The sequence below is a fragment of the Mobula hypostoma genome, chromosome 7, assembly GCF_963921235.1.
Source record: "Mobula hypostoma chromosome 7, sMobHyp1.1, whole genome shotgun sequence".
Lineage (NCBI taxonomy): Eukaryota > Metazoa > Chordata > Chondrichthyes > Myliobatiformes > Myliobatidae > Mobula > Mobula hypostoma.
This window is the reverse complement of record NC_086103.1, coordinates 93931134-93955065: the sequence shown is the minus strand read 5'-3', so window position 1 is coordinate 93955065 and position 23932 is coordinate 93931134. Positions and strand designations below refer to the sequence as shown.

The following is a 23932-nucleotide window of genomic DNA, read 5'->3' as shown; positions in this document are numbered from 1 at the left end:
ATTGAGGGATCAGTAGTGGAAAAGGTGAGCAGCTTCACATTCTTGGACACCAACATCTCAGAGGAGGCTCTACTTAATTAGGAGTATGAGGAGATTTGGTATGTCTCTAGCAAATTTTTATAGATGTGTACTGCAGAGTGTTCCGACTAGCTGTGGACCTCAACAGGTAGTGCTCCAAGAAGGTGGGGCCATCACTAAGGGGCTTCACCATTTGGCATATGGTTGTTCTTGCTACTACCATCAGGGAGGAGGTAGACCCACTCAACAATTCAGAAACCGCTTTGCTATCAGATTTTTGAAATGTTCCATGAATGTTCTTTGTTATTCCTTTTGTGCACTATATATTTTTGTAATTTATGGTCATTTTATGTCTTTGGACAAAACAACAAATTTCACATGTCAGTAGTAGTAAATCAGATTTTGAATTATTGTGCGTTATCTGTAGAATTGCCTTATCTTCCCTGTTGGCTGTTGTTGAAGTTGACTTCGTCTGTGTAAAGGTTTGCTGATAGCCCCTCGAGAGAAAAAAAGATCTTTTTCTGTATTGCTCTGGAATACAACTTATGTAGGTTTGTATGGAGAGATTTCAGTAGTCAGATGAAAGATCAGCAAACGGAAACAAAAGCAAACAACTGTAGTAGATGCTGGAAAGCTGAAACAGAAAATACTGGAGAAACTCAGCTAGTCAGGCAGCTTCTGTGGAAAGAGAAATGGTTTATGTAAATCTGGCCAGCGTTTTCTGTTTTAGTTTGATGTTATTCCTCAGTGAAGGAAACATTGACACTAGAAATCTCCTGTGGTAGTTTTGATGTCAACTTACAGAACCGGACAAAAGCTTGATTTCATATTACTTCTACCAGTGCTGCACATCTAGCAAATACACCTCTTATAAATGCAACCTTAATCTATTATAATACACGAACGAACTCCTAGTTCCAGGATTTTGACCCAGTATTGTCAAAGAAATGGTTAAGCATATGTTCCAAGTCATGTTGGCTTATGACATGCGACCCATGTCTCAGGAAGTGCAAATGATCTCCTGAGGTATTTTAAATAAGCAGATGTAAAATTGTGCATGCTGTGACAGTTGGACTGAATATTTGTGGTGTTCTATAGGATGCTAGTAAAGGGTCTGCTTTATCATGGATGGTATTGAATCCTTAAATATTGGGGTAAGTGTCTGCAGACAACTGGAGGCAGTTCCTTCAGAGTTCTGACTTGCATTTGGGGAGTGTAACAGTGGGTTACCCTGTAGAATATTCTGATTCTGCTTTGCTATTACAGTCACAGCATTTATATTATAGAATAATTATAATGCAGAAGGAAGCCATTCAGCCCATTGAGATCATGTAAATTCCTTTTGGAATAGTCTAGTAGTTCCATTCCCATAGTTTTACTTTTGAGCCTGTAAATTATTTTTTCTTGTACCTATCCAATATGCAAGAGCAGTAACCAAAAGATAGTGGATTTACTTGACTGGCTCAATTAGGCTTTTGTTCAATGGTGACTTTCATTGGGAGATACAAGATGGAAATGGACTGTGACCCATTAAGTCCATGAAAACACCAAGTGCCCATTTAGTACTGTGTAAAAGTCTTAGGTTTTTAAATGATTTTTTTTAGATGTTATTTTCTTGATTCTGCTTTGGTGTGTCAGTAGAAAAGAGCACATTTTAGAATTCCAGACGTACATTTTCCAAAAAAATTAAATGTTACAGAGAGTTTTTTGTATTTTGTTAAAGAAGGTAACATTAATTACTAGAACACTTTTCAAATAAAAGCTTGATTACTTTGCAAGTATATAGCCCAGTGAATAATTACACAAAGATAACAAATAGGCTCTAATGATCAATGACATGAGTTGACTGAACTAAACGATTAACTGAAACAGAAATTTGTGTTGAAGGAATCAAACTGGGCAAAGGACAAACTAAAAGGTGAAGGTGTGGCAGCTGTGACAGTTTAACATTCAAGTTATCAATTCATGCACCACAACAAGAGTGAACATAACAACAAGACACCCTGCATCAGCAAGGTCTCTCCCAAGCAGAAATATTTTGACAGGTATTTCAAGATTTGCTTTCCAAGTTCTTCTGAAGAAGCACAAAGAAACAGACAAGGTTGAGAACCGGAAATGCAGTGGTTGGACAGGGAAACTTGAGTGCTGCAGATGAGAGATACATAAAACTGATGCTCCTTCTATGTTGGAAGAAGTCCAGCACTGCTATCAGCTTTGAACTCTCAGAAACCACTGGAACCCAAGTACACCCCTTTACAGTCCAGAGAAATCTTGTCAGAAGTGTTCTTCATGGAAAAGTTCCTGCCAAAAAGCCATTTCTCCGAAGTGAAAACATTGCCTATGCGCAAAAACACAAGAACTGGGGTGCTGAACAATGGCAGCAAGTGCTCTGGACTGATGAGTCAAAATTTGAAGAACTGGAGAGTGCTGCATAGATAAGTGTCTGGCAAACAGTGAAGTACGGTGGAGATTCCCTGCAGGTTTGCACCTGCATTTTTGCAAATGGAGATGGCGATCTGATCAGAATTAATGGAAACCTCAATGCTGACAAGTACAAACAGATTCTCATCCATCATGCAATACCATCAGGGAGGCTTCAACTTCATTCTGCCGCAGGGAAATGACCCTAAGACACAGCCAAGGTAATAAAGAACTAGCTTCAGCGAAAAGAAGAACAAAAAGCTCTGTAACAATGGTATGGTCTTCAGAGCCCAGACCTCAACATCATTGAGGCTGTCTGGGAATATTTGGTGGTGGGGGGGGAGAGGAGGAGAGAAAGAGAAGCAAGCAAGACAGCCAGTGTCTACAGAAGAACTGTGGCAAGTTTTCCTTAATCACTCTTCCTTCAGTTAGTCCTGACGAAGGGTCTCGGCCTGAAACGTCGACTGCGCCTCTTCCTATAGATGCTGCCTGGCCTGCTGCGTTCACCAGCAACTTTGATGTATGTTGCTTGAATTTCCAGCATCTGCAGAATTCCTGTTGTTTGCAAGTTTTCTATGGTTCTTGGAGCAGCTGATCAGCTGATTTTCCAAAAAAAACCTGCAAAATTGTGTACCTAAGAGAATTGATGCAGTTTTAAATCCAAAGGGTAGTCACACCAAATATTGATTTGATTTAGGTTTCTTTTACTGCTTTTTGTAGTAAATTTATTAATATTTAGAAACTTTTCATTTTATTTTGAAAATATCTTCGCTTTATAGCAATTTTTAAAATATGTACCTAAGACTTGTACAATACTATATGTGAATAATTGATAATTCCATGATGATATTGCCTATGCAGTTAAAGTCAGATTATTGTTGGAGATTTCCACCATCTAGCACTTGTGTAGCACAAACGCTGCTTGCCATTTATATCCCAATCTTGAATGGTGCAACCTGATGTGAATATTTTGAGCATTTTTTTGTCTTTGTATATTGCATCTAATTTTTGTTTGAGATATCCATTTATGGTTAAGTTGCATTGTGGGGAATTGATCACTACTGAAACCGTAAATACAGTAACAATTATTTTGTTCTCCTTTACATGTGTGTACTGGAAATGTCGTTAAACAGTTTTGAATTGTGAATAAATGTAAAATCAGCTTTACTGCTTGATGTGAATGCAATTAATTAGATGTCTGACAATTGAGATGATAAGAAAAATTTTCCCATTGCATTGGGAGTTTCTTGTTCTTAATTTGCCCTTTTCACTTGGGATGAGAGCAGTTTTATTTATTTGTTTATTTATTGAGATACAGTGCGGCCGTTTGAGTCACATCCCCCGGCAATCTTCTCATTAACCCTAGCCTAATCATGTGACAATTTACAATGACCAATTAACCTACCAACCAGTACATCTTTGGACTGTGGGAGGAAACCGGAGCAGCTGGAGGAAACCCGTCTAGTCATGGGAAGAATGTACAAACTCCTTACAGTCGCAGTGGGAATTGAACTTGGTCACCTGTACTGTAAGATGTTGGGCTAACCACTACACTACCATGGAACCAGGAAGATTTGTGCACGTACAGAACTGCGGGTTTTTTCTTCTGGTCCAATGTTGTCAAGATAGTGTCATGAACTGAAAATAAAGCAACAATTTTGTGCCACCCATTACCACCATCACCCTCACCTTATAACGGGGGAAAGTGGTATTTGGCTCTGGCAACCTCGCTCTGAGGAACAAATAATAAAACCTCCCCATGCAGGTTTGGGATCATGCCTTAATATGGCAGTGGATCATTGATAGCTTGTCTGGCACTGAGATGGAAAACAGTAATTTCATCAAGCTGAAGGAAGGAAGTTTGAGCGCAGTATGTCCTGCTAGCTACAAAAGCACTGTAGATTTGTATTAGCCAAAGGATTTTGACATTATAATGAATATGGCTATGTGTAGACTTTCAGCTCATTGCCTCTAGGATTACCATCAAACGTAGTGATATTTAGGTGGGTTGTTCTCAATATGATCTTTGAAAACATCTGGCATTGTTTGGCAACTTGACGTGCATTTGGAGAGTGTGAGTTGAGCTGACTACGATGGAGTGCTAGTGGTGACAGGTCTGTTACTGTTGGTGCAATGACCAGGAATCATTCAAATGATGAATTAAGCATACGTTAAATCATTGAAGTAGTTTGGTTTTGTAGCAAAGTTTCTTGGAATGTGTTACTGTCAGTGGATTGGTGACAACACACTAATAGCAGCTGAATAAATCAAAAACTACTTTAATATTCAGTCTGTGATATACAGTGAGAAAATCCTGATGGAGATCACTGGAGAGCCCTAAAAGCAACATAAACCAGATTAAGACTGTGGTTAAGTTTGTTAGTGCTGGCAATCAATACAAAGCAAAATGAATGACTTTGAATTTATGTTTTACTGTTCATAGCCTTAGTGTTCCACAGCACTTTGCAGCCAGTTAAGTAGTGTTGAAGTGCAGTCTCTGCTGTAATGTAGGAAAGGTAACAGCCAAAGTTCCCTGAAGACCAAAGAGAGATTTATTTTAATGGTCTTGATTGTGAGAGAGATTTTGCTTTGGATGTAGGAAGAACTTATCTGTTTCTTGAATGGTATCATGATATTTCTATATTCCCTTGGTAAATAATGTATTTCAGTTTTTGGACTTGCCTTGAACTCGCAACCTTCTAAATCTATGCTGCGAATGTTGCCACAGAACTGTGCCTGATGTCAAAGACAGTCGCTATTACTTGTAGTCCCAGTATATTTGGTCCACTAGGAGCACTTTTGCTTCATAAAACTTGTTAGACTGCGCTAAGGTGTATAGCAATTGAAAAGTAAAATTTCTAAACACTATAAAGCTGAAAATTAAAACAGAAAATGTTGTAAATGTTCTCCCTGACCTGCTGAATACCTTCAGTGCTCTTTTGTTTTTTCATAAGAAGCTAAGCAGGTGTTTAGAAACACCTGTCTAGTTTCTTAAGGGAAAAAAAGTTGAAAATATGTATTCTGCACATATGTTTAATTGCATTCAATTCACTGGATACATGGCAGTGTTTTGTGTTACAGGCAAGTTTCCTCCTATGCCAGCTCTGATCATAAATGTATGGCTTTATTCCATTCTACCCCATCCCCACCGTTTATTGCATTTCCCTAAAATGTTCCCATGCCAATCAATTTAACTTTGTGTCATTGTGAGTTTCACACTATAATCAATAGAGTTATTTTCCTTTAAGTGATAGCACAGAATGAAATAGCAGTGATGTTTTGTTGAAATGGTATACCGCTTGACCAGAGCTTGAGTATTGTATATAGTTCTGTTAAAATAAAATATGATTGTACTGGAGAGGATGTAGAGAAATCTACTAGGGTGCTGCTAGAAATGGAAAATTGTAGCTACTGGGAAAATTTAGATAATCTGGGGTTGTTTTCATTGGTGCAGAGATGGGTAAGAGGAGACCCTATTGTGATTTACAAAATTACGTGAGCTGGAAAGGCACATTTCTCTTCACAAATGAGTTAAAAATGAGAAAATGGTGATCCCGAAAGGGAAACAGGAGCAGAAACCCTTATCAGGTTTAATGGGGGCTTGAAGAGCAACATTTTCTGTACTGAAGGTGGGGGTATATGGAACAAACTGCAGAGAAAGTGGTATAAGTGCTTATAATTAGAAGATTTTAAAAGTCATTTGGGCAGGTGAATGAATAGGAATGTTTTAGATGGGTACGGGTGAACATAGAAATTTACAGCACATTACAGGCCCTTCGGCACATAATGTTGTGCTACTCTAGAAACTGCCTGGACTTTCCCTAGCGCATAGCTCTCTATTTTTCTAAGCTCCACGTACCTATCTAAGAGGCTTTTCTTAAAAGACCCTGTTGAAATGTAGGTAGATGGGACTAGATCCAGAAGATAGCTCATCTACATGAATTAAGTTAAGCTGAAGGATCTGTTTCTGTGCTGTATAACTGACTATAAGCAGTACTTGATAGATACTTTATTGATCCCACAGGAAGTTACAGTAGCAATACAAGTGCACAGGTATACAAATATTAGAAGAGAAGTAAGAAAGAATAAAAAGTAAGTTACCTTAAACAGTCTGACAGGAAGGGGTCATCATTTCCCCAGTTGTAAGTTGACTCATTATAGAGCTTAATGACCAAGGGTATGAATGATCTCATATAGTGCTCTTTGGAGCAGCACAGTTATCTTGGTTGATTACTAAAAGTGCTCCTCTTTTCAGCCAAGGTGGCATGCAGAGGGTGAGAAACATAGTCCAGAATTGCCAGGATTTTCCGTGGAGCCCTTTGATCTACCACAGCCTCCAGTGTGATTTCAAAAACAGAGCCAGCCTTTCTAATCAGTTTATTGAGCCTGTTGGCATCACCCGTGTTGATACCATTGCCCCAGCACACCACTGCATAGAAGAATTTACTGGTGACAGCATACTGACAGAACATATGAAGGAGAGGCCTGCATACTATAAAGGACCTCAGTCTCCTCAGGAAGTAGAGGCGACTCTGGCCCTTCTTGTACACAGCCTCTGTGTTGGTGCTGCACTCAAGTCTGTCGTCCAGGTGCACCCCCAGGTACTTGTAGGTCCTCACCATATTGACATCCTCACCATCAATAGTAACACAGGGCGGTGGATTTAATGCTGGAAGATGGGATTAGGCTGGGTAGTTACTATTCACCTGGCTAAGGTACTTCTGGGTAAGTGACTTAAATTTTCTATGACACAGTTTCAAATGGCCAGGTTCATAAATCTTAAGTAAAGACAGTAAATTCAACTGTATCTGTAAAAGCAAAGACAGATTTACATAGAAACATAGAAAATAGGTGCAGGAGTAGGCCATTCGGCCCTTCGAGCCTGCACCGCCATTTATTATGATCATGGCTGATCATCCAACTCAGAACCCCGCCCCAGCCTTCCCTCCATACCCCCTGACCCCTGTAGCCACAAGGGCCATATCTAATTCCCTCTTAAACATAGCCAATGAACTGGCCTCAAAAGTTTCCTGTGGCAGAGAATTCCACAGATTCACCACTCTCTGTGTGAAGAAGTTTTTCCTAATCTCGGTCCTAAAAGGCTTCCCCTCTATCCTCAAACTGTGACCCCTCGTTCTGGACTTCCCCAACATCGGGAACAATCTTCCTGCATCTAGCCTGTCCAATCCCTTTAGGATCTTATACGTTTCAATCAGATCCCCCCTCAATCTTCTAAATTCCAACGAGTACAAGCCCAGTTCATCCAGTCTTTCTTCATATGAAAGTCCTGCCATCCCAGGAATCAATCTGGTGAACCTTCTTTGTACTCCCTCTATGGCAAAGATGTCTTTCCTCAGATTAGGGGACCAAAACTGCACACAATACTCCAGGTGTGGTCTCACCAAGGCCTTGTACAACTGCAGTAGTACCTCCCTGCTCCTGTACTCGAATCCTCTCGCTATAAATGCCAGCATACCATTCGCCTTTTTCACCGCCTGCTGTACCTGCATGCCCACTTTCAATGACTGGTGTATAATGACACCCAGGTCTCGTTGCACCTCCCCTTTTCCTAATCGGCCACCATTCAGATAATAATCTGTTTTCCTATTTTTGCCACCAAAGTGGATAACTTCACATTTATCCACATTAAATTGCATCTGCCATGAGTTTGCCCACTCACCCAACCTATCCAAGTCACCCTGCATCCTCTTAGCATCCTTCTCACAGCTAACACTGCCACCCAGCTTCGTGTCATCCGCAAACTTGGAGATGCTGCATTTAATTCCCTCATCCAAGTCATTAATATATATTGTAAACAACTGGGGTCCCAGCACTGAGCCTTGCGGTACCCCACTAGTCACCGCCTGCCATTCTGAAAAGGTCCCGTTTATTCCCACTCTTTGCTTCCTGTCTGCTAACCAATTCTCCACCCACACCAATACCTTACCCCCAATACCATGTGCTTTAAGTTTGCACACTAATCTCCTGTGTGGGACCTTGTCAAAAGCCTTTTGAAAATCCAAATATACCACATCCACTGGTTCTCCCCTATCCACTCTACTAGTTACATCCTCAAAAAATTCTATGAGATTCGTCAGACATGATTTTCCTTTCACAAATCCATGCTGACTTTGTCCGATCATTTCACCGCTTTCCAAATGTGCTGTTATCACATCCTTGATAACTGACTCCAGCAGTTTCCCCACCACTGACGTTAGGCTAACCGGTCTATAATTCCCCGGTTTCTCTCTCCCTCCTTTTTTAAAAAGTGGGGTTACATTAGCCACCCTCCAATCCTCAGGAACTAGTCCAGAATCTAACGAGTTTTGAAAAATTAACACTAATGCATCCACTATTTCTTGGGCTACTTCCTTAAGCACTCTAGGATGCAGACCATCTGGCCCTGGGGATTTATCTGCCTTCAATCCCTTCAATTTACCTAACACCACTTCCCTACTAACATGTATTTCACTCAGTTCCTCCATCTCACTGGACCCTCTGTCCCTTACTATTTCTAGAAGATTATTTATGTCCTCCTTAGTGAAGACAGAACCAAAGTAATTATTCAATTGGTCTGCCATGTCCTTGCTCCCCATAATCAATTCACCTGTTTCTGTCTGCAGGGGACCTACATTTGTCTTTACCAGTCTTTTCCTTTTAACATATCTATAAAAGCTTTTACAGTCCGTTTTTATGTTCCCCGCCAGTTTTCTCTCATAATCTTTTTTCCCCTTCCTAATTAAGCCCTTTGTCCTCCTCTGCTGAACTCTGAATTTCTCCCAGTCCTCAGGTGAGCCACTTTCTCTGGCTAATTTGTATGCTACTTCTTTGGAATTGATACTATCCCTAATTTCTCTTGTCAACCACGGGTGCACTACCTTCCTTGATTTATTCTTTTGCCAAACTGGGATGAACAATTGTTGTAGTTCATCCATGCAACCTTTAAATGCTTGCCATTGCATATCCACCGTCAATCCTTTAAGTGTCATTTGCCAGTCTATCTTAGCTAATTCACGTCTCATACCTTCAAAGTTACCCCTCTTTAAGTTCAGAACCTTTGTTTCTGAATTAACTATGTCACTCTCCATATTAATGAAGAATTCCACCATATTATGGTCACTCTTACCCAAGGGGCCTCTCACGACAAGATCGCTAATTAACCCTTCCTCATTGCTCAAAACCCAATCCAGAATAGCCTGCTCTCTAGTTGGTTCAGATTTGTTTCAGATGTAGAAACTGAAAGTATGTTTTAGAAGGTGGCAAGAACTTTTGTCAGCTGGTTAAATAACCTGTATGCTGTTTCATTACAAAATAAGTTGGTTTATTTCATAGGCGATTCTATGGTATACAACTCTTATGTATTGCAGTGTCCATGTTCTATCTAATATCTAGGGACACTCTTTGTCAATTAAAAAAAATCCTCCTTGAGAGCTTCATGCAAATTAAGTTCAAATTAATTGGTTAAAAGAGGAAAGCCGACTTCTTCCATGAACTTTCCAAATGGAGGAGGAGGAAACAGGCTTCTTGGTTACAGCAGGATGTGGGTTCAGTTTTACTTGTGCCTGTTTGCAGCACAGGTTAATAGAGATTGATTACTATTATCATCAGTTTTTGTGCACCACAGCCCCAAAGAGACAACGGGTTGCGTAGAGGGAGAGAGTTTAAAATGAGTGACTGGGGGCAGTCGTCACTGTGTGTGCCACAGTTCCCAAGGAGACCCTGGATTGTGTATACTTAGGCACTTGACAAGATCCAATAAAATGGTCAGGTTTAAGTGGAGTGGCCATTGTGTCAGAGGGTGGGGGTTGAGGCTTTAGCTCATCGAGGATTATGAGAGGTGTAAGCACATTTAGAACTGTGGGGATACTAGGCAGGATAGTGAAATGCTTCTCTTGCAGGATGTGGGAAAGCAGGGAGACCTCCGGTGTTCCTGATGATTACACCTGCAGGAAGCGCATCCAGCTGCAGCTTCTAACAGACTGTGTTAAGGAGCTGGAGCTGGAATTGAATGAACACTGGATCATTCAGGGGGCTGAGGAACATACAGGGAGGTAGGACATGGTTAACTGGGTGACCATCAAGAGGGGTAAAGGGGTTTGGCAGCCAGTACAGAGTACCCCTGTGGGCGTTCCCCTCAGCAACAGGTATACCATTTTGGATACTGTTGGGGAGATGACCTAGCAGATGAAAGCCACAGTGGTCAGGTCTCTGGCACTGTGGCTCAGAAGGGATGGGGGAGAAGAGGCAAGCTGTAGTGATGGGGGACATTTTGGTTAGGGAAACAGAAAGGAGGTTCTGTCGAGTAGAACGAGATACCCAGATGACAAACGAGAAAATCTGCAGGTGCTGGAAATCCAAGCAACACACAATACTGGAGGAACTCAGCAGGCCAGGCAGCATCTGTGGAAAAGAGTACAGTCGCGTTTTGGGCTGACACCCTTCGGCAGGACTAGAGAAAAAAAGGCTGAGAAGTAGATTTTAAAGATGGGGGGAGGGGAGAGAGAAACCATAGAAACCACAGCACAGAAACAGGCTCTTGGCTGTGCCGAATCATTTTCTGCCCAGTCCCACTGACCTGCACACGGACCATATCCCTCCATACACCTCCCATCCATGTATCTGTCCAATTTATTCTTCTATGTTAAAAAAGAATCCACATTTACCACCTCGTCTGGCAGCTCATTCCATACTCCCACCACTCTCTGTGTGAAGAAGCCCCCCCTAATGTTCCCTTTAAACTTTTCCCCCCTCACCCTTAACCCATGTCCGCTGTTTTTTTTCTCCCCTTGCCTCAGTGGAAAAAGCCTGCTTGCATTCACTCTATCTATACCCATCATAATTTTATATACCTCTATCAAATCTCCCCTCATTCTTCTACGCTCCAGGGAATAAAGTCCTAACCTATTCAACCTTTCTCTGTAACTGAGTTTCTCAAGTCCGGGCAACATCCTTGTAAACCTTCTCTGCACTCTTTCAACCTTATTTATATCCTTCCTGTAGTTTGGTGACCAAAACTGAACACAATACTCCAGATTCGGCCTCACCAATGCCTTATACAACCTCATCATAACATTCCAGCTCTTATACTCAATAATTTGATTAATAAAGGCCAGTGTACCAAAAGCTCTCTTTACGACCCTATCTACCTGTGACGCCACTTTTAGAGAATTTTGTATCTGTATTCCCAGATCCCTCTGTTCCACTGCACTCCTCAGTGCCTTACCATTAACCCTGTATGTTATACCTTGATTTGTCCTTCCAACGTGCAATACCTCACACTTGTCTGTATTAAACTCCATCTGCCATTTTTCAGCCCATTTTTCCAGCTGGTCCAAGTCCCTCTGCAGGCTCTGAAAACCTTCCTCACTGTCTACTACACCTCCAATCTTTGTATCATCAGCAAATTTGCTGATCCAATTTACCACATTATCATCCAGATCATTGATATAGATGACAAATAACAATGGACCCAGCACTGATCCCTGTGGCACACCACTAGTCACAGGCCTCCACTTGGAGAAGCAATTCTGTACCACCACTCTTTGGCTTCTTCCATTGAGCCAATGTCTAATCCAATTTACCACCTCTCCATGTATACCTAGCGACTGAATTTTCCTAACTAACCTCCCATGCGGGATCTTGTCAAAGGCCTTACTGAAGTCCATGTAGACAATATCCACTGCCTTCCCTTCATCCACTTTCCTGGTAACCTCCTCGAAAAACTCCAGTAGATTGGTCAAACATGACCTACCACGCACAAAGCCATGTTGACTCTCCCTAATAAGTCTCTATCTATCCAAATGCTTGTAGATTCTGTCTCTTAGTACTCCCTCCAATAACTTACCTACTACCGATGTTAAACTTACTGGCCTATAATTTCCCAGATTACTTTTCGATTCTTTTTTAAACAACGGAACAACATGAGCTACTCTCCAATCCTCCGGCACCTCACCTGTAGACAGTGACATTTTAAATATTTCTGCCGGGGCCCCTGCAATTTCAACACTATCTCCTTCAAGGTCCGAGGGAACACCCTGTCAAGTCCCGGGGATTTATCCACTTTCATTTTCCTCAAGACAGCAAGGACCTCCTCCTTTTAGATCTGTACAGTTTCCATGATCTCACTACTTGTTTCCCTTAATTCCATAGACTTCATGCCAGTTTCCTTAGTAAATACAGATGCAAAAAAACCTATTTAAGATCTCCCCTATTTCCTTTGGTTCCGCACATAGCCGACCACTCTGATCTTCAAGAGGACCAATTTTATCCCTTACAATCCTTTTGCTCTTAATATACCTGTAAAAGCTCTTTGGTAAACACAAGGTAAAAGGTGAAACCTGAAGTGGGAGGGATGAAGTAAAGAGCTGGGGAACTGATTGGTGAAAGAGATGCAGGGCTGGAGAAGGGGGAGTCTGAGAGAAAAGTGCAGAAGCCATGGATGAAAGAAAATGGGGAAGTGTGATGGGCAGTCAAGAATATAATGTGAGCGAGGGGGATGAACGCTGCTCTCAACTGCATTCCCTCCATTTCACGCATGTCTGCCTTCATTTCACCCTCGCGCCACCCTACCTCTTGTCCTCACCTACCACTGCACCATCATCTGCATCCAATATATAATTCTCTGCAGTTACCGCCATCTCCAACTGGATCCCATCACCTAGCACATCTTTCTCTCCCTCCACTTTGTGCTTTCCACAGGGATTTCTTCCTACGCAATTCCCTTGTCTATTTGTCCCTCCCCACTGATTTCTGTCCTGGCACTTATCCTTGCTACACCTGCCCCTACACTTCCTCCCTTACTACCATTCAGGGCCCCAAACAGTCCTTCATGGTGAGGCAACACTTCACCTAGAAATCTGTTGGGGTCATGTACTGTGTCCAGTGCTCCCGATGGGGCCTCCTGTATATCGGTGAGACCCAACGGAGATTGGGAGACCACTTAGACCGAGCACCTATGCTCTGCCCACTGGAAAAAGCGGGATCTCCCAGTGGCCACCCATTTTAATTCCACTTCCCATTCCAATATGTCTATCCATGGCCTCTTCCACAGTTGTAATGAGGCCACAATTAGGTTGGAGGACCAACACCTTACATTCCATCTGGATATTTCTCGAACTTTTGGTAGTCACCCCCCCCATCCTCTTTTCCCCTCTCACCTTTTCTCCTTGCCCGTCCATCACCTCCCTCTGGTGTTCCTCCCCCATTTTCTTTCTTCCATAGCCTTCTGTCCTCTCTTCTATCAGACTCCCCCATGTCCAGCCCTGTATCTCTTTCACCAATCAACTTCCCAACTCTTCTTCATTCCTCCCCCTTCAGGTTTCACCCATCACCTTGTGTTTCTCTCTTCCCTCCCCCCACCTTTTAAATCTACTCCTCAGCATTTTTTCTCCAGTCCTGCCGAAGGGGCTTGGCCCAAAATATCGACGGTACTCTTTTCCATTGATGCTGCCAGGCCTGCTGAGTTCCTCCAGCACTTTGTGAGATTCCCAGATGGTTGTGGCCTCCTGGGCCAGGGACATCTCAGATTGAGTCTACAGGATCCTTAAGTGGGAGGGCGCACAACCAGAGGTTGTGGTCCACGTCAGTACCAATGGGTAGTATGAATTACAAAGTCTTGCAAAGTGAATTCAGGGAGTTAGGAGCTAAGTTAAAGGACAAGGACCTCCAATTCTGATCTCAGAACTGCTACCTATGCCATGTGATAAGCCACAGATAGGAAGATCATATAGTTTAGCACGTGGCTAAGGAGTTGGTGCGGGGCGTGCGGAGGGCTTCAGATTTTTCTATCATTGGGCTCTCTTCCAGAAAGGAGGGACATACACAATGGACAGTTTGTGCCTGAACTGCAGGGGGACGAATATCCTATGGGATATGTTTGCTAATGCTGCACTGGGGCAGGGGTTGGTGTTGGGAACTGGAGCACCAGAGCAGACCTGGGGAGTAGTTGTGGAGAAAAATATTATTAAGCTTACATACAAAGTAAGGAATCAAAAAGACAAGCATGATGGGTCTAATGTTCTGAGCTGCATATATTTCAAAGCAAGGAGTATCATAGGAAAGGCAGATGAGCTTAGGGCATGCATCAGCTGGTGGAATTATGGCATTGTAGCCATTAGTTAGACTTGGTTGCAAGAAGGGCAGAACTGGCAGCTTAATGTTCCTGCATTCCATTGTTTTTGACGTGATAGAGCTGGAGGGATTAAAGGGGGAGGGATGGCATTTTGAGTCAAGGAAAATGTTTTGGCAGTGCTCAGTCAGGACAGACTGGGGAGCTCATCTAATGAGGCTTTATGGGTAGAACAGAGGAAGAAGAAAGGTATGAGTACATTAATGGGATTATATTGTAGACCACCCAACAGTCCGTGGGATTTCGAGGACCAAATTTGTTGAGAATGCAGACTTTTGCAAGGAACAAGGTGGTGATAGTAGGTAATTTTAACTTTGCACGTATTGACTGGGTCTCCCATACTGTAAAAGGCTGGATAGGAAAGAGTTTGTCAAATGTGTTCAGTAGTTTCCTTCATTGTAGTACATAGAAGCCCAACTAGAGAGAATGTAGACTAGAACTCTTGTGAGGGAATGAGACAGCAGGAGACAGAAGTTCGTGTAGGTCAACACTTTGCATCTAGTGATCATAATGCCATCTAGTGATCATAATGCCATCTAGTGATCAAGGTAGTTATGGAAAAAGATAGGTCTGGTCCACAGGTTGAGATTCTAAATTGGAGAAATACCAATTTAGATAGTATTAGAAAGGATGTAGCAAGCATAAATTGGGAAAGGTGTAGCTGGCAAGTGGGAGGCTTCAAGTGAAATTTTGAGAGTTCAGAGTTTGTATATTCCTGTCAGAATAAAAGGCAAGGATAACAGATTTATGGAACTTTAGTTTTCGAGAGATATTGAGGCCCTGGTTAAGAAAAAGGAGGTGGTGCATAGCAGACAGAGGCAGGTAGGAACAAATGAGGTACTTGAGTATAAGAAATGCAAGAGAGCCTCCATCGACTCAGGTAGGAGCACATTGCACAGCTACTTTATTATCTCTGCAGCGAGCAACTCGCTGATGGTGTAGACCTGCAGCCCTTTGAGTTCTTAACATGTAGCAGGATCTTGTGATCATTAGATGTATGTTTATATAAAAACAGAAGCATCTTTTGTCGACCCTGTAGAAGCTGCTGTGACCAGTCGCGCCACCATCTTGCCAGAATGAGAAGCAGTAGGCAAGGAAGGCAAGGTGTACAAATTACAGTGGCATGCAAAATGTTCGGGAATCCCCGGTCAAAATCTCTGTTACTGTGAATAGCTAAGCGAGTAAAAGGCATAAAGTTAAAGATGACACATTTCCTTAATATTTTAAGCAAGATTACTTTTTTTATTTCCATCTTTTACAGTTTCAAAATAACAAAAAAAGAAAAGGGCCCGAAGCAAAAGTTTGGGCACCCTGCATGGTCAGTACTTAGTAACACCCCCTTTGGCAAGTATCACAGCTTGTAAACGCTTTCTGTAGCCAGCTAAGAGTCTTTCAATTCTTGTTTGGGGGATTTTTGCCCATTCTTCCTTGCAAAAGGCTTCTAGTTCTGTGAGATTCTTGGGCCGTCTTGCATGCACTGCTCTTTTGAGGTCTATCCACAGATTCTCGATGATGTTTAGGTTAGGGGACTGTGAGGGCCATGGCAAAATCTTCAGCTTGTGCCTCTTGAGGTAGTCCATTGTGGATTTTGAGGTGTGTTTAAGATCATTATCCCGTTGTAGAAGCCATCATCTTTTCATCTTCAGCTTTTTTACAGACGGTGTGATGTTTGCTTTCAGAATTTGCTGGTATTTAATTGAATTCATTCTTCCCTCTACTGATGAAATGTTCCCCGTGCCACTGGCTGCAGCACAAGCCCAAAACATGATCGATCCACCCCCATGCTTAACAGTTGGAGAGATGTTCTTTTCATGAAATTCTGCACATTTTTTCCTCCAAACATACCTTTTCTCATTGCGGCCAAAAAGTTCTATTTTAACTTCATCAGCCTACAGGACTTGTTTCCAAAATGCATCAGGCTTGTTTAGATGGTCCTTTTCAAACTTCTGACACTGAATTTTGTGGTGAGGACGCAGGAAAGGTTTTCTTCTACACAAAATAATCTGCAGATGCTGGGGTCAAAGCAACACTCACAACACGCTGGAGGAACTCAGCAGGTCGGCATCCGTGGAAAAGATCAGTCAATGTTTTGGGCCGGAACCCTTCATCAGGACTGAAGAGGGAAGGGGCAGAGGCCCTATAAAGAAGGTGGGGGGAGGGTGGGAAGGAGAAGGCTGGTAGGTTCCAGGTGAAAAACCAATAAGGGGAAAGAAAAAGGGGTAGGGGAGGGGAAGCAGGGAGGTGATAGGCAGGAAAAGTGAAGGAGGAATAGGGGAAAACACAATGGGTAGTAGAAGGAGGTGGAACCATGATGGAGGTGATAGGCAGCTGGGGGAGGGGGCAGAGTGAAATAGAGATAGGGAAGGGAGGGGGAGGGAATGACCAGAAGTTGGAGAATTCTGTGTTCATACCAAGGAGCTGGAGACTGCCTAGACAGCCATACATGGCCTCCTGTACTGCCATGATGAGGCTAAACTCAGGTTGGAGGAGCAACACTTCATATACCATCTAGGTAGTCTCCAGCCCTTACTGGTTTTTCACCTGGAACCTACCAGCCTTCTCCTTCCCATTCTCCCCCCACCTTCTTTATAGGGCCTCTGCCCCTCCCCTCTTCAGTCCCGACGAAGGGTTCGGGCCCAAAATGTTGACTGATCTTTTCCACGAATGCTGCCCGACCTGCTGAGTTCCTCCAGCGTGAAAGGTTTTCTTCTGATGACTGTTCCATGAAGGTCATATTTGTGCGGGTGTCGCTGCACAGTAGAACAGTGCACCACCATTCCAGAGTCTGCTAAATCTTCCTGAAGGTCTTTTGCAGTCTAAACAGGGGTTTTGATTTGCCTTTCTAGCAATCCTGCGAGCAGTTCTTTCAGAAAATTTTCTTGGTCTTCCAGACCTCAACTTGACCTCCACCATTCCTGTTAACTGCCATTTCTTAATTACATTATGAATTGAGGACACAGCCACCTGAAAATGCTTTGCTATCTTCTTATAGCCTTCTCCTGCTTTGTGGGCATCATTTATTTTAATTTTTAGAGTGCTAGGCAGCTGCTTAGAGGAGCCCATGGCTGCTGATTGTTGGGACAAGGTTTGAGGAGTCAGGGTATTTATAAAGCTTTGAAATTTGCATCACCTGGCCTTTCCTAACGATGACTGTGAACAAGCCATAGCCATAACAAGCTAATTAAGGTTTGAGACCGTGGTAAAAGTTATCTGAGCGCTCAGATCCCTTGGGGTGCCCAAACTTTTGCATGGTGCTCCTTTCCTTCTTTTCCATTGTACAAAACAAAAATAATACACTAATCTTGCTTAAAATGTTGAAAAGAATGTTTTGTCTTTAACTTTATGACTTTTGGAGATCAGTTCATCTTCTCCTCACTTAACTACTCACAGTAACAGAAATTTTGACCAGGGTGCCCAAACTTTTGCATGCCACTGTATGAAGGGTATTTAGGGTATTTTTGAATGAGACTACAACTGGAGGTCATGGGTTAAGGGTGAAAGATGAAATGTTTAAGGGGAACATAAGAAGCATCGTCACTCAGGGTGGTGAAAGTGAAATGAGCTGCCATTACAAGTGGTGGATGTCGGGTCAATTTAAACATTTTAGATAAATTTACTAAGATACATGGATTAGAGGGGTATGGCCCAGGTGCAGGTCAATGGGACTAGGCACATTAATGTTTCAGCAAAGACCAGATGGATTGGAGGTCCAGCTTCTCTGTTCTATAGCTGTCATCACTTTTTTTTTGCAGATTTTCTGTTTGACATTTTCTGTTCCATGAGTTGAGCCCTGGGATGATGAAGTTAATTTTGTGTTCCAATGTAGATTAACAAATGTGAAACTGTCAGTTATTGAAATTGTCATTGTGACTGAATATACAGCACATTTCAAATGTAGCCACTATACCATGAAGTTGTGACTAGTGGGTAGCAGTCGAAAGCAGTGATGAAGAAAAGAATTCATGATATAAATTTTTATTTGCATTAAAATGTCTTAATTAAAGATGTTAATTACTGGACTGCTCCTTAATTGATGTGCTTTTCTCAAATGTGTTTGCAGCCCAAGGATTGGACCACATAGCAGAAAACATTCTATCATACCTGGATGCCAAGTCACTGTGTGCTGCTGAGGTGGTGTGCAAAGAATGGCAGCGGGTAATTGGTGAGGGAATGCTGTGGAAGAAGCTCATTGAAAGAATGGTACGCACGGACCCACTGTGGAGGGGACTTGCAGAGAGGAGGGGATGGTGAGTTCAGACAGCATGCAGTAAACACTTTGTAGCACATTGTTCAAAGTGGCTGGTCATGAGATACTTATGACTGGTAATTATGGCTATACACTGGAGTTTCCTTCCCCGACCTCTATCTCCCTTCTAAGACTTTCCTTGAAATGAGAAGTTTGTTTGGACGTCAGAGGGTGGCTTGGTGTCAAGCACATGGTTTGTGGATTGAACACAAGTAGATCAGATGATAAGGACATACCCAAATAAGGTTCTTTGCTGTGAAAAAAATATAGGTAATGGGATGGGTTTTAATGGTCTAGATTACTCACCTTTTCCTCCAGATTTCATTTTATTAACTGAATTTAAAATCACTGGCTGTTATGGTGAGATTTAAACTTGGCTTTGGTTCATTTTATTAGTGTCCCCCGTATTATTCTATTATTAGTACCACCCCCCTCCCAACCCCCACCTTCCATACCATTCTGTTTTTTGGTTAATAAAATTAGAAAGTGACATCTCTGCTAATGTCAAAATATTTTGTTTGAATTGCTCTAGGTACTGTTTACCTGCTGAGGCAAGGAGTATATGACCAGAAAAATCCTGCTAAAGCCACATTCATCATGAATTTGGGCACACTTTGAATACTGCATGCAGTTCTGGCTCCCACATTCTACAAAAAAATGTGATGGCATGAAAGGGAGTTTAGCAGAGATGGACACGTTACTTGAGGATAGATTGAAAGCCTAAGGGGCAGAGAAAGCCAAGCAGAGATTTAATGAAGATTTATGAAATTGAGGAGCATGTGCAGTGATTGGAAAAGATGTATTTCCCTTGGATGTCAGTGACTCAATGATATAACTTAAATATGTTAGGATTGCAGAAAAAGACAAATGGCTCTGGAACTTAGTCTGAAAGGCTAGGTGCAGAAACCCTCAGCGTACTTAATAATTTTCTTGATGAACATTTGATGTGTTGTAATCCAGAAGGCAAAAGATTTTGGTCTCAGAAGCAAAAGTTTTGTGAGGAGACTGGCTAGAGTAAATGGTGAGAAAATGGTTCCTTTGGTTTGGGGAAGGGAGAATCAAATCAAGGAGACATGGTTTCAGGATAAGGGAGTCATCCACTTATCCCTGGATCCTTTTTTTGTTAATCTCAGTCCATAAACCAACATAGATCCAGACCAATTTTGTAACTATCATTGTGAGGTAACACTGAATGATATCAGTGCTTCTAAACTGCTAAAAATGCTTAAGGTATTGCGAACTCTTGTGTGACACCAGCATGTAATTTCAGTCCGCAAGTGACTGGTGATTTGCTATTGCTTTGAGTAGAGTTTGTCTGTCTTCAACTTGGGGAAAAGAACACAACTAGGGGTTTCCAATATAGGGTCCTCAGACCCCTTGGTTAATTATAGGGGTCCATGGGATAAAAAACATTGGGAACCCCAAAAGTATGGTCACTACTCATTAACTGGTCCATTACAACTCCGACTTCCAAATTCCTCCTGCTATTAAATGAACTCAAACAAATTTAAAATGTATATATTAGCCAGCAATACATCAAACTTTGCAAGCAATAAACATGTTTGTGTTTTTCATTTTCAGGGAACAATACCTGTTCAAAAATAGGCCTGCAGATGGTCCACCAAATTCATTTTACAGAGGATTATACCCAAAGATCATCCAGGATATAGAGGTATGGTTATCCAAATTAAGGACTGTATGTGAAAACATGGGGAATGTTCTCAATTTCTTTATGATCTAAATTTGTGATGGGATATTGAATTTTGAATGCTGTACAATACTTCTGCAGGTTTTGGTATTCCTAATGTATTATATTGTGCTATCAATGTTGCTTGCCACTTAGTCCTTTCTGTCTGGGTTTTTCCCCATGGTAGAGTTGATGCAGTAGTATAGTTTGCTGGTATAGCAAGCTTACAATTTCTGGGACATTGTTTTCTACATATTTATGTATATTTAAGTCTTTATGTATACTTAAGGCAGAAGTTGATAGATTCTTGTTTGGGCAGGCCATGAAGGGATATGGGGAGAAGGCAGGAAACTGGGGCTGAGAGGAAAATTGGGTCAGCCATTTTGAAATGGTGGAGCAGACTTTATGGGCCAAATGGCCTAATTCTGCTCCTATATCTCATGGTCTTGTATTTTCTAATTGGGCTTTTGAGGGCAACATTAGCTGATAATTCAGCATCAGGTTGGGGAGTGGCTTATTCTAATAGCCAGTGCCAATGAAAAGGAACAGAAATACTGTTGTGATTAAAGTGGAAAAATACTATTTTGAAATGTTTTCTCAAGCACATGGTCTGTCTGAAATGAAGATGGAAACACATGACATAGATTTCAAAATCAGCAAAGAAATAAATGGTTAACTTTTCAAACACTAACACAAGTCTGTCGTGTGGTGTTTGAAATCGCATATGGAGCAGCAATTGGGGATAGCCATCAAACTTCATTAGATGAAATCTGGGAAATGAATCTATGCTGTATACATTGCACATAGGTTCATATCTCACTGTACCCACACAGTACATGCTCGTTTTCTCCAACCTACCTACTCTTGCTTGCTTTGCTCTTTCTCTTTTTCCACTTTGGCCTGGTTTATCCTGACTTTTCCTCATTCTGACTTGACAATTATGCCCCCTTCCGGCCCAACATTCACTGGAGTGTCCTGCACCCTTGAGCTGTTGTCATTCTCAGCCCTACCCTTGTCCCATGTTATCCCTTCCACACTTCGCTCCTCTGTGCTAAATGTCCTGGGATTGATGCTTGGATGCTTAACAGTGTAGTCATTAAACATTCAGCCAGCAAGAAAGGGTTGGTGGTATGATTGGCACTTCATAGCTCAAAGTCTGATTATATTTTTTTTTACACCGTGAATGGAAACTTATTTAATGAGTGCTAGGTGGTACCTCCTTCAGCTCTACCTGTCTTTGCAGAACAAACTTGGAGAGGTTCCAAACTGCATAAGTGTTAGTCCCAATCAATAAAAGGCTGATAACAGCTGTCCATGAAACTCTCCATCTGCATTTATTTGTCAGGTCAATCTGGCTTAAATAATTTTAAATAAACTTGTGTGATTTTATAAACACAGCTGTTGTCTGAAATGCTGTGTGAAATTTATTGTTCGGTTAAAGCAAATTAGCTTTGGCATGTGTTGTAAATACAAGTGAATGCATTTTTATCCATAAGGAGGTACCTTGTAAAACATACATCTTTTATGATGTAGATAAACTTACAAACTCTTGATGCTGTTTTGTGATATTAACCAAGGTCTTTTTTGCTGCTATACTGACATTCCATAGAAACCATAGAAACTACAGCACAGAAACAGGCCTTTTGGCCCGTCTTGGCTGTGCCGAACCATTTTCTGCCTAGTCCCACTGACCTGCACACGGACCATATCCCTCCATACACCTCCCATCCATGTATCTGTCCAATTTATTCTTAAATGTTACAAAAGAACCCGCATTTACCACCTCGTCTGGCAGCTCATTCCATGCTCCCACCACTCTCTGTGTGAAGAAGCCCCCCCAATGTTCCCTTTAAACTTTCCCCCCCTCACCCTTAACCCATGTCCTTTGGTTTTTTTCTCCCCTTGCCTCAGTGGAAAAAGCCTGCTTGCATTCACTCTATCTATACCCATCATAATTTTATATACCTCTATCAAATCTCCCCTCATTCTTCTACGCTCCAGGGAATAAAGTCCTAACCTATTCAACCTTTCTCTGTAACTGAGTTTCTCAAGTCCCGGCAACATCCTTGTAAACCTTCTCTGCACTCTTTCAACCTTACTTATATCCTTCCTGTAATTTGGTGACCAAAACTGAACACAATACTCCAGATTCGGCCTCACCCATGCCTTAATACAACCTCATCATAACATTCCAGCTCTTATACTCAATACTTCGATTAATAAAGGCCAATGTACCAAAAGCTCTCTTTACGACCCTATCTACCTGTGACGACACTTTTAGGGAATTTTGTATCTGTATTCCCAGATCCCTCTGTTCCACTGCACTCCTCAGTGCCTTACCATTAACCCTGTATGTTCTACGTTGGTTTGTCCTTCCAACGTGCAATACCTCACACTTGTCTGTATTAAACTCCATCTGCCATTTTTCAGCCCATTCTTCCAGCTGGTCCAAGTCCCTCTGCAGGCTCTGAAAATCTTCCTCACTGTCTTCTACACCTCTAATCTTTGTATCATCAGCAAACTTGCTGATCCAATTTACCACATTATTATCCAGATCATTGATATAGATGACAAATAACAATGGATCCAGCACTGATCCCTGTGGCACACCACTAGTTACAGGCCTCCACTCAGAGAAGCAATTCTCTACCACCACTCTCTGGCTTCTTCCATCGAGCCAATGTCTAATCCAATTTACCACCTCTCCATGTATACCTAGCGACTGAACTTTCCTAACTAACCTCCCATGCGGGACCTTGTCAAAGGCCTTACTGAAGTCCGTGTAGACAATATCCATTGCCTTCCCTTCATCCACTTTCCTGGTAACCTCCTCGAAAAACTCCAACAGATTGGTCAGACATGACCTACCACGCACAAAGCCATGTTGACTCTCCCTAATAAGCCCCTGTCTATCCAAATGCTTGTAGATTCTGTCTCTTAGTACTCCCTCCAATAACTTACTACTACTGACGTTAAACTCACCGGCCTATAATTTCCCGGATTACTTTTCGATCCTTTTTTAAACAACGGAACAACATGAGCCACTCTCCAATCCTCCGGCACTTCACCCATTGAATCCATTGATTCAAAACAAAAATGAAATTTGTGAAAAGCTTTTCTTTTCAAACACAAGTTGTGTAATTTTTCCAGCTGCTTTAGGTATTCATGAAGTTCAGTTTTTGGTGTGTATTGGGCTAACTAGGATCAAAATCTTATCATTTTTGATTAAACCTTCCTTCCATCTCTTTATGCACAAAGCTCTTACTATACACTTCTACAAAAGATGTATAGGTTACACTGATTGAAATCTAAATAGCAGGTTATAATTGTAATTGCTAATCTGGCTGGTGCATAGCTCTTTTGTCTCAGGATTCAAGACATTGGCTGTAATTCCACGGCTGACATTCCAGTGCAAAATCTGGTCAGACTATTC

General features: G+C 41.9%; 1 protein-coding gene across 10 annotated transcripts in view; it reads left to right on the top strand.

The window, feature by feature from the left end:
- LOC134349428 (F-box/WD repeat-containing protein 11) overlaps nucleotides 1–23932 on the top strand; it is a 304136-nt gene that overhangs the window by 146037 nt on the left and 134167 nt on the right. For all 10 annotated transcript variants that reach the window (XM_063053711.1, XM_063053710.1, XM_063053717.1 and 7 more), the window contains 2 exons: nucleotides 18627–18813; nucleotides 20394–20484. In XM_063053711.1, the coding sequence (XP_062909781.1) occupies nucleotides 18627–18813; nucleotides 20394–20484 (278 nt within the window). The remainder of the gene's footprint in view (nucleotides 1–18626; nucleotides 18814–20393; nucleotides 20485–23932) is intronic.